The sequence below is a fragment of the Canis lupus genome, chromosome 16, assembly GCF_003254725.2.
Source record: "Canis lupus dingo isolate Sandy chromosome 16, ASM325472v2, whole genome shotgun sequence".
NCBI lineage: Eukaryota > Metazoa > Chordata > Mammalia > Carnivora > Canidae > Canis > Canis lupus.
In genome coordinates, this window is record NC_064258.1 from 29,305,504 (window position 1) to 29,319,515 (window position 14,012).

A 14,012-nucleotide genomic window follows, 5' to 3' on the forward strand; every position below is an offset into this window, starting at 1 on the left:
TACATGTATCTCTATGTTTATTGCAGCTTTATTTAAATAGCCAAAATATTTTTAAAAAGTAGGTGTCCGTCAATAGTTGAATAAATAAAGAAGATGTGGTGTATGTGTACACACACACACACACACACACACACACACTGGATTATACTCAGTCACAAAAAAATATGAGATCTTGCCATTTGTGAGAAGATGGACAGACCTAGAGGATATCATGCTATGTGAAATAAGTCAGATAAAGACAAATACCATAGGATTTCACTTATATTGGAATCTGAAAAACAAAACAAATGAAGAAAGTAGAAACACACCCATAAATACAGAGAATAAACTGGTGTTTGCGAGAAAGTAGAGAGATGGGGAAAAGGAGTGAAGGGAGTGGGAGGTACAGGCTTCCAGTTATGAAACGAGTAAGTCATGAGGATAAGAGGTAAGCATACAGCATACAGGTAGCACTGTATGGGAACAGACAGTAGCTGCATTTGTGGGTGAACATAGCATACCATATAGAGTTGCTGGATTACTGTGTGGTAGGTACACCTACAATTAATGTAATACACTGTGTCAACCATACTTCAGTAAAATAAAGGACTGAATAATCATTATGAATTCCTTTATGAATTATGACAATATCTACTATATTGCCAAAGGATTTAGTGTTATGATTTGTATTAAAATGTTGCCATTTATGAGCAAAGGATTTACTTCCGGAGTTATGGAATCACTTTGCACATGAGCCTAAGGGTATTTTGACAATTTTATTTATGAAGACTGGCAATATAAATACTCAAAAGTTGGCTATAGTGCATATACCTCAATATTTCTTTAGCCATATTTCTGGTCCCAATCCCCTAAAATACTGAAAAATAAAAAATTACTCATTCTGATTTCTCTGCTGTGTTGAAAATGAGATCATTTGTGGGATAAGCTTTCACTCTGGAGAACTGAGTTTGAGATGCTAAACAGCTTGATTGATATGTGTACAGCAGAGATGTGGATTTTAAATAAGCATAGGAATAATCTTTACTTTTCTTTCTCAGGAATATTTTGTTTCTACCAAATTTGCTATGTATATAAAATGACCTGGTGGAATGATACTGCCTTTGCAGTAGATGTTTGATAAAATGTCTTCCCAGACCATGAATCAGTTTCCCTTCCTTCACTGGGGGCACTCTCCACCTCAGCCATTGATAGCTGGAGTGGAGTGGCTAAAGCTGAACCTACTACATACTTTCTTTCAGAAATTAGGATTTGAGATTCAAAGACAAGCTAGTGAAATCTTTGATGCATCTATAACTACCTATAAATGTGGAACTGCAAGAAAATAAATGTTGCATATGTAATGAAAAACAAACAAAAAAGTCAGTCTGTAGAAAGTGAAGGATGAAGATGACTCAGGTAAGCTTTAAAAAGAAAAAAAAAAAATCCTTGATCTCTGACAGCTTTCCTTATAATTACTCCTTTTTTTCCCATATAGGCTGAGTGGATTGTTTTTACCAACAAAGTTTAACTAATATAAAATTTTATTTCCTGTGGATTAGTGTTTTGTTTTTCTTTTGTGTGCTTAGATACAGAATGTTTGTAAGTGCTAGAGTCAACACAACCATGTTTAAATGTTGATTTGATCACTTGCTAATAAAGTATAATAATTTGGATGCAGGGACACCAGGGTGGCTCAGCGGTTGAGACTTTGCCTTCAGCCCAGGGCATGATCCTGGGGTCCTGGAATTGAGTCCCACATCGGGCTACTGCAGGGAGCCCGCTTCTCCCTCTGCCTGCGTCTCTGCCTATCTCTCTGTGTCTCTCATGAATAAATAAAATCTTTAAAAAAATAATTTGGGTGCACTCATACTAAAAATTTACTTGTTATCTGAAATTCAAATTTAACTGGGTATCCTTTCTTTTATCTAGCAACCTTATTTGTGACATAGTTTCTTCCTTTGTATAATAGAGCTAATAATACTAAATCAGCAAAGATATTGTTAAAAATGTCAAGGATATCATAAGCATTATTTAAAATAATGTATTAGAAATATGGTTTATTATTTTCTTTCCTCTTCCCTTTACCTGTGTTGTATCTAAAACACAAGATGTTGCTTACAAAGCTCATCATTATAAGATAACCCATTGGGAGTAAATGGTTTATTTTGGAACATAAGGAAAAGTTTTAGACCTTTTATGCAATGAGGTCTTTATCCTCAGATTAGAGAATTTGGAATCTGTCATATATTTCTGTCTACCTGACTTCACCTAGGCACCCCATCCCAGGATACTGTAATGATTCATTCTTGTGCGAGCCATATAGCTAAGTCTTACTTACACACAAACTGGTTTCCAATTCAAATCAACATCTCCTCATCTGATCTTTCTTACCTCCTATAGAAGAAGATGAAGAAAGAAAGAGCATGAAGAATAATGAGAAGGAGATAATATACTAGCTTACTATTTGCCTGCTTAAGGATAAAGAATGTAGGATTCTTCATTTGAGGGCTCTTTACGTCTCGTCTCCTGTGTCTAAGTCCTTCTCATTTTATCTTGATGGCTTATATGCCCTGACTGGATGAACCCAAGAAGTACTGAAGAATCTCTTTTACATAACTCAGCCTAACATGTTTTCTGCTCAAGGGACACAGAGCAATGAACTTTCCTTACAGAACATTCATCATCCATTTCTTTATTTATCACTCCAGATCCAGTGGGATTGGATCAGACTTTGGTCTCTCCCCAGTATGGGCTTGCTGATCCACCACTAGGCATTGGGCACAAAAGTGGCATGCTTCTGTTTTTATTTTCCTGTTCAAAGTCACCATCTCTGGATTTGCTTTACAAGTAGCAAGTGAGGGGCTTGTGGAGAACATCCACGAGTCTAGTTTGGTTTTGAAGAAGCAGGGGCATTCTCCTCTGGGCTTTCCTTCTTTTTTCCTCTCCCATTTTCTTTCACAGTTTCGGTTTTACCTAAGTGTGTCTGGGATGATATTTTACTCCTCTGAGTCAATACAGCTTGCTTAGAATCACTAACAGAGATAGTTGCTGGCTGCAAACAATGAATGGTTGTAGTCAAAGGTTGTGTTGTAGTCTGCTCGACTGGGTCAGTTGTAGGAGAATTATGTATTTTTGTAACTTTCTCTGATGTTGGCACTGTATTTGTCATTTCATATAAACCTTTAGATGAAGTATCCATTTTGTAACAAGAAGTGCTGAAAGGGATGGCACAAAACACAAGATCCGAGGGCAGTAGCTTAAAGTCATTGGCTGGCCGGGTAATCACAAACCTGTAAGAAAAGCCAAAGATAACTCCCAAGCTTTTGCAGGCAGGACAGTGTGGCTACAGACAATGGCCCAAACAAGGAAGTCTTTCTGCTGGGCCACAGGACGAAATGTTTTTTTGTTGTACTTTGCTTCATTGGTTTCTGATTAAGAGTAAATATCTCTAGCAACGGAAGTCCTTGGCTAGGAATCAGAAGACTAACATTCGCTTCTGCCTCCAACCCAAGCATTTCTGACCCTAGTTAGGCATGACGTCTCCCTTCCCTGGACCTTCCTTTAGTCATCATTTTAATGGGAGAGGGTTAGGGTGGAGGTATTGACTGATTGATCTCTAACAGTCTTTTTAATATCCACTACACTAATGCATTTAGTCAGCACAATATTGAACACTTGGCCAAGCTTTATCAAAATCAGAAGGTCACATATATTCAGCTATTTTTATTCTAGCTTAGGCCTACTCTAATACTTATGCCACCAACTATCACAAAAAATGTAGTGTGGCCAGTGGGGGAAAAATATTAAACCAAAATTTTATTTGAAATTTTGACTAGTAAGCAAATAGCAAATGTCAATGAGTCTTAAAGAACTCCCAGAGCCTATCAAAATACCATGGACTTTCTTCAGAGAGTTAGAACAAATTATTTTAAGATTTGTATGGAATCAGAAAAGACCCCGAATAGCCAGGGGAATTTTAAAAAAGAAAACCATATCTGGGGGCATCACAATGCCAGATTTCAGGTTGTACTACAAAGCTGTAGTCATCAAGACAGTGTGGTACTGGCACAAAAACAGACACATAGATCAGTGGAACAGAGTAGAGAATCCAGAAGTGGACCCTGAACTTTATGGGCAACTAATATTCGATAAAGGAGGAAAGACTATCCATTGGAAGAAAGACAGTCTCTTCAATAAATGGTGCTGGGAAAATTGGACATCCACATGCAGAAGAATGAAACTAGACCACTCTCTTTCACCATACACAAAGATAAACTCAAAATGGATGAAAGATCTAAATGTGAGACAAGATTCCATCAAAATCCTAGAGAAGAACACAGGCAACACCCTTTTTGAACTCGGCCATAGTAACTTCTTGCAAGATACATCCACGAAGGCAAAAGAAACAAAAGCAAAAATGAACTATTGGGACTTCATCAAGATAAGAAGCTTTTGCACAGCAAAGGATACAGTCAACAAAACTCAAAGACAACCTACAGAATGGGAGAATTTATTTGCAAATGACATATCAGATAAAGGGCTAGTTTCCAAGATCTATAAAGAACTTATTAAACTCAACACCAAAGAAACAAACAATCCAATCATGAAATGGGCAAAAGACATGAACAGAAATCTCACAGAGGAAGACATAGACATGGCCAACATGCATATGAGAAAATGCTCTGCATCACTTGCCATCAGGGAAATACAAATCAAAACCACAATGAGATACCACCTCACACCAGTGAGAATGGGGAAAATTAACAAGGCAGGAAACAACAAATGTTGGAGAGGATGCGGAGAAAAGGGAACCCTCATACACTGTTGGTGGGAATGTGAACTGGTGCAGCCACTCTGGAAAACTGTGTGGAGGTTCCTCAAACAGTTAAAAATAGACCTACCCTACGACCCAGCAATTGCACTGTTGGGGATTTACCCCAAAGATACAAATGTAATGAAACGCCGGGACACCTGCACCCAGATGTTTATAGCAGCAATGGCCACGATAGCCAAACTGTGGAAGGAGCCTCGGTGTCCATCGAAAGATGAATGGATAAAGAAGATGTGGTTTATGTATACAATGGAATATTACTCAGCTATTAGAAATGACAAATACCCACCATTTGCTTCAACGTGGATGGAACTGGAGGGTATTATGCTGAGTGAAGTAAGTCAGTCGGAGAAGGACAAACATTATATGTTCTCATTCATTTGGGGAATATAAATAATAGTGAAAAGGAAAATAAGGGAAGGGAGAAGAAATGTGTGGGAAATATCAGAAAGGGAGACAGAACGTAAAGACTGCTAAACTCTGGGAAACGAACTAGGGGTGGTAGAAGGGGAGGAGGGCGGGGGGTGGGAGTGAATGGGTGAGGGCACTGGGGGTTATTCTGTATGTTAGTAAATTGAACACCAATAAAAAATAAATTAAAAAAAAAAAAAAGAACTCCCAGAGCCTGGACTTGCATAAAAAGTCTTCGCAGGGAAGCAGGATACCTTAGTACTTCATCAGGCATATAGCAAATCCTCAGTAAATGTGAGTTAATTAATTAACCACCAGCATTCATGTCAGCACACTGAGGCAGAATAACCTTTCATGTCTTTCAACCTGTATTTCTTCATCGCTACCCCAAGTGGTCACCTCTTCTTTCCTGAACATCCAACTCAGGGCACCTCAGACCTCCTTTTACTGAATTTTCTCCCCTTTATCTTTCCTACTGAGTCCCCTACAATGTCTATAATTGTTTAAGCAAAACCTACTATAGTCACACATTCTCTTTGAAATAGAAATATCATTTCCTTCCTGGAGGTCCTCTGAAATATGGGATGCACGTTGTCCCAAATACTGAGCTCAATGGGTTTTCCAGAGGTGTTGGAGCAAAGGAATGGAGTTCAGGAAGAGAGAGAGACAGAGAAACGAGCATCATTTATGCTTACTAGTACTGCTTCTAGAATATCACTGCTCCCCCAACGTCTTTGTGATTAATGCTCTATAGCTGCATCACCCTCCCTCTCGATTCACCGGTGTCATCTACAGATCTCCAAGCTTATTTGCTTCTGGCATTTGGGACACTTTTTCTTTCAAATTCCAGTGCCACTATCAGCTTATGTGCATGCAGTGTTTATGTGGGTTACAATTCCAACAGCCAGCACATTGCCACTTCCCATTGATCTTACCTCCAAACCACTTTCCTAGTCATATACTAGGTGTTATCATTTCTTGATATGCCCTGCCACTAAAATTCTATGCTTCCATAAATCATTCTCTGGCTGCAACTTCCCATCATTCTTTCCCCTTTGATTCCTGAACTCTGAGTACATCTACTCTTTAACTGCATCACGATTTTCAACACTTTTTCCTTTAAAGTCTGGTGTTGCTTCCATAAACCCACAATAAACCCTTCTTCCATTTCCTCTCAGGAGCTAATACACTTTGATTTCCTTTTCAATTCCCTGTGATACTTCCTCCATCTTTTCTCCCAGCAATGGCTATGCCTATACTTCATAGAGAAATCCTGGTGTTATATACAAATTCCTATTAGCACAGCCCTCACCTATGGCTATGTTTGCCTTGGCACCCATTCTTTTCCTTCTGATGAGTAGAAAAGTCTTTCCATTTAAGACTATCCCACTTTGAGTAACTTGGTTTCTTTCCCCTTAGAAAGGAGAACACGTTTCCTTCAATCTTCTTCTTCTCTACTGTTTTTAATTTCTCCTTCTTTTTTTTTTAATTTTTATTTATTTATGATAGTCACAGAGAGAGAGAGAGGCGCAGAGACACAGGCAGAGGGAGAAGCAGGCTCCATGCACCGGGAGCCCGATGTGGGATTCGATCCTGGGTCTCCAGGATCGCGCCCTGGGCCAAAGGCAGGCGCCAAACCGCTGCGCCACCCAGGGATCCCTAATTTCTCCTTCTTATACTGAATCCTGTCCATTCCCATTGTGAGGATCTTACTTTGGACCTACATTATTGTGTTGTCTGTAGACTGCACCCTTTTCTTCCCCCTCCTACTCCCCCCATACACTTTCTTTATGTTCTCCTACATTGTGGTCAGATTGCTCTGACTTTCAACTGAAATCTGAACATGTCGCACCCATAACTTATATAGAGAGATCACAGTGGGCTAGAGATGAGGCAGTCAATAAACATTTACCCAATGACTCTAGCAGAAATAAGTAAATCTTTCCAATGTGGACAGTGGCTTTCAACTTTAAAAAGTTACATAGACATGGATGAGGGGTAATCTGAGTTTACATTTCATTTTTCACTGGGTACATGGACGTCATTCTCCTTATATGGTCAATATTAATTGGATCACCGGTTCATTCATGTTAAGTTACACACATGCTTCCTTCTTCCTACATAACTGTCTACTTCCCCCAGACCCTTTTTTGTAACTACGGACCTTGAGCTTTGTACTTCTCTTTCACATTGAATAAAGCAGCTTTGGCTCTTATGCTTGGATAGATGGGTAGCACTTTCCAAGCTAGCATACTCCCCTTTTTTGTTCTGGCTTGTTCTCCTCTTCATCTATCATGCGGTATAAGCCAAGGCACAGGATTCCAAAATTATCTAATGAGCCACAGAACACTTGCCCAAATGTCTTTCTTGGCTGGGGAGGAAAGAGAAAAACATGTGTCTGTTGGTACTTCAATTTAAGCAATAACAAGTATTTACTGGAAAGTTATTGTCGTTCCTTGCAGCAAAAATTTGGAAGACCCAAAAGCCGTTTCCTGTTATCTTTTATAGTGGCAGTGTCAAGTAGGAAATTAGGTTTATGATACGTTTTGAGCATCTAATCCCAGTGATTATTTTTATCACTGTGGTCTTTCAAGAGTATCTTGTGGGCATGGTATAGGATGTTGTTGTGCTAGTTTTTATTACTACTGCTATTTGGTAGCCATTAAGAAGTAATGATGAGTAACAGGTTGGGAAATTCAGTTTTCCAGCTATACAATGGGTTGAGATGTTAAATGACCTCCAGAGAGTAATCTTTTTATCCTACTCTACAACAGCTTGCAATCCCAGTCCTCTTGACACTGCTCTCTGGCTATAGTCAACAAAAGCAGCATGAGTAGCAGACAACAGGGTTAAAGCAGCAGCAAATGAAGTCACATAAGAACAGTTTGTTTCATTATGATTCCTTAGGGTAAAGAATAATGTGGGGACAGAAAATAAGTGGAGAAAGGAAAGAGAAGATACTGATACTGACAAGAAGCTGCCAGTGGCAGTTGTCCTGGACTTATAATCACTCATAAGGTAATCGTGGGTGAAGAGCCCAGGACTACAGATATGCAAAGGACCAGACTATGCTACGGGAACTTTGCACCTGGAATTCAGATGTACAGGGGTTCTCCCTTTTTGGCAGTATCTATTAAGACATACCAGGTGCAAGACCTGGAAAGGGCTGCTCCATGTGAAGGGAGCTCTGCTGATGTCCTCTCAACAAACAAAAAATATTTCCTTACAATGCCCTGCCCCTGACAACTGGTAGAGCACTAAATGTAATTTTAATCAAAGCTAAACTAAAAGACACCAATCAGTACATTACACATCCCCAGGCTGGACTTTACTGTGATTCCCAAACACTCAGATGCCCCATTGGTTGCGCCATAATTATGGCACATCTTTTCCCCTTGCCGTAATCTACTGCTCACCAGCTCAGTGGGCTAAGAAAATTCAAGCATTTTCCACTGGCCAGCCCGATCAGAATCTTAGACCCAAACACAGAACTCTTCTGCCTCATTTCAGCTGACATCATCAGATTTCTTTATCAGCTCAGGTGTATAGGAAGAGTGAGCCGAGCCTGGGTCAGACTGCCTTGGAGGGTCCTCTGCTTTTCCAGTGGGAGACAATGTGGTTTTAGGTAAATCCTTGTTTCTCCGAGTCTTGGTTTCTTGATCTGTTCAGTGCAATTAATAAACAATGCCCTACCAAGTAAATCTTTAGACAGATTAACTAAACAACAACTAAGCAGACAGGTACAGGGAAAGTGCTCCAGTAAATATTAGCTATTACAATTATTATTAATATCCTCGCTAAGGTGCAAAGTTGTTAGACCTCTCAGATGCTTCCTGCAGACTTCAATTTTTTTTTATTTAGAAGATAAGGATAATAATAGCTGCCTTATCTACCTCCTGGAATTATTGTAAAAAATAAATAGAACATGTGAAAATGCACTTTAAATTATAAAATACTCTGTGAATACAAGATTGTATTAGTTTTTGCTATTATTTCCATGCTATGGACCATTTGGAACCCAAACAGCCTGAATCATTTTCAGAAACCCAAAGTGGTAAGGAAGTGGGAACCCCTATTATGACAGGAGTAGACTCACTTTAATGTCTGACAAAATTGTTTGGTCCAAGGACAGAAGTCCCAGCTTACACCGCATTCTTCCAGACAAAACTGAACTGTAGCTCTGGACCATCCCACAGATACTCTTATCCAAATGTTGTTCCAGCTGAGAACTTATCCCTCCTGTCACCAGCATCTGAAGTAATTCCAGGACATGATAATTGTAGAAGGCCTGGAAAGCAAGGGCAAACATGTGAAAAGTCAGAGGAGCCAGCACAGAAACTGTGGAGGTATATTGTCTTAGACACTTGGGGAGCATTGCTCTTTGAAATGGATCCAGTGAGGCAAAACAGGGTCTCTCATTATTATTAAAATCAACTAAAATGTCTCCATTCAGGTAGGGCACTGGGTTAGGCAAAGTACAGAGAAAATAACACTTACTCGTTTCTTGCTCCCTCAGAGTTTACACTGTGGCAGAAGAAGAAAATGGGTAATGATGCTAACACCAAGGATGTCTTCTCTTCCAAAAATAACCAAAGGAGTATGTTTGGCCACAGATACCTTAATAATCATCACCATATATTTAAAACTGTGTATTTAATGAGACTTCTATTGATGTTTCCTTAGGCCACTTTGATATTATTACTGTCATCAATAACTGAATCTTCTGAGTGCAAATCTACTTATATTCTTTTTAATTGTGACTTACTTGGGGACAGGTATTTACTTGAGCCTTATTATTATTTAGATCTCCCATAGATCTTGTATACTACACAAATGGTAGATGTTGAATAAATTAATGGAATTTTGGAATCTCTGGTATCAAAATGAAACCAAAGGAAGACATGTGCAACTATTTCTTATTTTGAAACTACTTGGAGTCTGAATAACCCTAGCTATGTTCTTGAACTACTTTCCTAAAGGATTCCTACTACATTTAGTGTAAAATAGATATTGGCATACACGTAAATAGCGCTGTAATATGTTACCCATTAGATTTTCCCAAAACTATTGAATACACAGTGTTTTAAATGTTCTACCTTTTTTAATCTAAATTAGATTTTTACTCTAGTTGACATGAAAATTTATATGTTTATATATTACCTATACAAAAATCAATACTTTTGTTTTTATTAAAAATAGTAGGAAGGACCTTAATTGTTACTGTCATAGAAATTTTGCTATTTACTTTCTCTAAAATTCCGGGACTTGTCTTATGCAGACCGAATTATGATAGGGTCCTGTTTACTAGTCTTCCTGTCTTATTTTTCTTCTTACTAACAATCCTTGTTCAAAATGTTTCCAGAGAGATTCTCTAGGACACAAATCAAATCATGCCGTCCAGCTCCTCAAACCTGCGATGTCATACCCCGATGTACCCCAGGCTCATCTCCTCCATGAATGGTGTCCTCCAGTGCACACTATAGTCTATCTATTGCTCAAGCTACATATTTATTCCTTTATGCCTTGCTTTGGAACATCTGACTGATCATTCATCAAACTCTCTGGCTGGCAAATGTTAAGCTGGTCTCCTCATCAGAAAGAAGTTTCCCTGTCTTTGTGATCCCACAAAAGCCACTGGCTTTTGTTCCATTTCATCCTTCTATATTTTATAGTTAGTAGTTTGTCTGAAACACACCTGACTTTGAATCTTGGACTGGCATGTCTTAGCTGAACACCTTTGGACAATTCATGTGTTCTTTCTCAGAAACAGTTGTATAACTTTTAACATTGATGTGATAATATCATCTTTGAGCCTTGTTTATAGAAGGAGATGAGATATACCACATACATTACTGAACTCTGTTCCCTTCAACAGTGGTTCTTACATATCGGGATCACCTGGAAGGATATTTGTGAGTGTAGATTTCTGGGATCCAAGATCTATGGGATCAGAATGTATGGACAGGAGTGGGAATCAGAAATTTAAAGGCTACCTCTGGTGGTTCTGTCACTGGTTGGTGCTCAGATCACCATCTGGGAAACACTTCTGTAAATGATATGGTCTTTTGGAGGACACACTTTATCTACTTAGCATTCATGTCCTCAAAGTGCATGAAACAAGACAGGTATTCAAAAGCTATAAGAATATAGACAGCAACTGGCAGTTGATTTTTAAGAAATAAATAATGTTAGTAAAATGTAAAAGCCACTGGGATAAGAGGGTGTAGGAAATTAAATATAAACTATATGAATTAAGAGAGAATAAAAGTAAAATGTTTTAAAATAGTTTTTAGATTAAAAGATGACTTCAAATGCCTTCTCCTCCCTAATGTCCTGACTGAAGGGTTCCCCTGACTTCTCCCATTTCTTCTTTGTTCCATTTTGCTACCACCCAGAAGGGTGCTTACAGAATCAGCTCCCTGAAATCCAGGCATGAACAGAGGATATAAATCCAGGTTGAGCCACAATCCGTTTAAGAACAAGTGGCCATGATGTAGAGTGATCAAACATAATGCTGTTAGAATAATTCTCCACTGATTAAAGAAAAGGTACAAATTTTCAGGTTATCTTGGTGTCAAGGGCTCTAGGGAAACATGTACTTTACATATTTAACTGAGAGAAGCTTAGTCTTTGAATATATCATTTTTTCAGTTTTGACATCAAAAGGATTGCAATTCTATATTGGGAAAAATAAAGGGATTTATGTTCCCCTTATTCCATGAGCTCATCTAGTATTCTTATAATTCAGGGTTCTAAGGTATTGGTATCTTTCTTTTTTCATACCTCCTTCCCTCTTTCCTTCCCTTCCTCCTCCTATCTTTCCTCCTTTCCTTCTTTCTTTTTTCTTTCTCATGAAAATGCAAAAGTTGAAATGTGCTTCAAATAGTTTAAGACCTTTAAACTTGGATAGTGTTTCTTTTTTTAAAATATTTTATTTATTTATTCATGAGAGACAGATTTAGAGAGAGAGAGGCAGAGACACAGGCAGAGGGAGAAGCAGGCTCCATGCAGGGAGCCGAATGTGGGACTCGATCCCAGGAATCCAAGATCATGCCCTGGGCCAAAGGCAGGCACTAAACCGCTGAGCCACCCAGGATCCCCTTGGATAGTGTTTCTAATATAATCATATTTACTAGAATTTGGACTTCCAGTGTTAGAAAATGTTGCAGCCCATGGTGTTATAACTTTTAGCTACAATGAAGACAGAGGTCTCTCTTACAACTTACAATATTACTTAATAATGTAGATACTAACATCCTAGCTACTTGCTGCTCTTTATTCTGAAATCTAATCTCAAAAGACCCTAAAACCAAACATTCATTGAGAAATGCTTCTAACTGAGAATGAGGCTACATGATAGGAAAACTGCAACTAACCAGCTGAGTGACCTTAAGGGAGTCATGTAACTTCTGCGAGCCTCAATTTCCCTACAAGTAAGGAAACTTCCCTAAGTTCATGTCTGGTTCTGAAGTTCTATTGTTATAAAGCTGTACAGGAATCCTGCTTATGGACCTGAGTGTCTCTCCCTATTTTTTTTTATAACATTAAGCTGATAGAGGATTAAAAGTGAATCTGAATTATACTTTATAGATCTGGGGCAGGAGTTCACAGCAGTGTACCAGAGGCTATTTGGAGCCCTGGTGTCAGCTGTATCAGATTTGGAGGGAAACAGTATTATTTTATCTTGAAAAAAAAAAATTACAGGTATATCAGGGCATAGAATGAAAACCTACATGAAATCCAAAGCAAAATTTCAGTAAAAGCAGTGATGGGTTAATAGCGTAATATTCAGGCTTTGTTCTATCCTTGGGACTTGCACATTCAATCCTTTATATTTTTTTAATATAAATTTATTTTTTTATTGTTCAATTTGCCAACATATAGAGTAACACCCAGTGCCCATTCCATCAAGTGCCCCCCTCAGTGTCTGTCACCCAGTCACCCCCACCCCCACCCACCCCCCTTCCACCACCCCTAGTTTGTTTCCCAGAGTTAGGAGTCTCTCATGTTCGGTTTCCCTTTCTGATATTTATTAAGGGGGAATGGAGAAAAAGGTGTAGAAGTCGGAGTCAAGACTGGTGATCTCATCTTGTTTCTGACTCAGCTGAGGTGTTAGCCTCCTTTTTTTCTGAGGGGGGTCTGTTCCAAATGCATCTATATTCCTCCTTGCACTTCTGTTGTAGTATGGGCATCAGGAAAAAATAACTAGAATTCTAACCTCTGACCATGCAGCAATGGGGAACAGATCTCTTGGTGCATTGAGCTTGGCAGCAGATTGGAAGAACCATCTAGAAGGTGTTCTTTGGAGAGGAGAATTATGGGACAAAAGGCACATGCAAAATGGGGAGGGATGGTGGACTCCTGTCATATAGGACTCTTGACTGGGAACTGGAAATCTGTCTCAAAAGAGAGGACAGGATTCTGGTCTTCTTATTTCATGCCTCCCTCTCTGTTGGCCATGTATTCTAACTTACAGGTAGTGGTTTTCCAAATCTCCTTAACAGGAATCTTCCTTCACATCAAATCCTAGGCAGAAGCCACACATAGTTCTGACTGGGGGGAAGAGTGCAGGTGGTGGTGGGGGCATGATGGGGTGGGTGAGTCCCTCCTCCCTGCTTGTCTGCTCAGCAGCTCCTGAACACCCTGGGAGGCAGATTCCTTTAAGCAAAACTTGAAAATCAGTGCACTGGAAGGACACACATAATCACAGAAAGAGATGTCTGGAAGGACAAAGGACTGTAACAACGAGGTCTGACTCTGTAATCATAGAAAGTGGGGTTCAAAAACTAGC

General features: G+C 39.1%; 1 protein-coding gene across 6 annotated transcripts in view; it reads right to left on the reverse strand.

Moving 5' to 3' along the window:
* KCNU1 (potassium calcium-activated channel subfamily U member 1) overlaps positions 1 to 14,012 on the reverse strand; it is a 146,513-nt gene continuing 132,501 nt past the window's right edge. For 3 of the 6 annotated variants that reach the window (XM_049095038.1, XM_049095037.1, XM_049095036.1), the window contains 3 exons: positions 9,318 to 9,509; positions 7,479 to 7,592; positions 2,656 to 3,268 (listed from right to left, as the gene is read on the reverse strand). In XM_049095038.1, the coding sequence (XP_048950995.1) occupies positions 2,864 to 3,268; positions 7,479 to 7,592; positions 9,318 to 9,509 (711 nt within the window). In that variant the 3' untranslated portion in view covers positions 2,656 to 2,863. Of the gene's footprint in view, positions 2,374 to 2,655; positions 3,270 to 7,385; positions 7,593 to 9,317; positions 9,510 to 14,012 lie in introns of those variants that run through there. The other 3 variants (XM_049095039.1, XM_049095040.1, XR_004805809.2) reach the window with 3 other exon arrangements.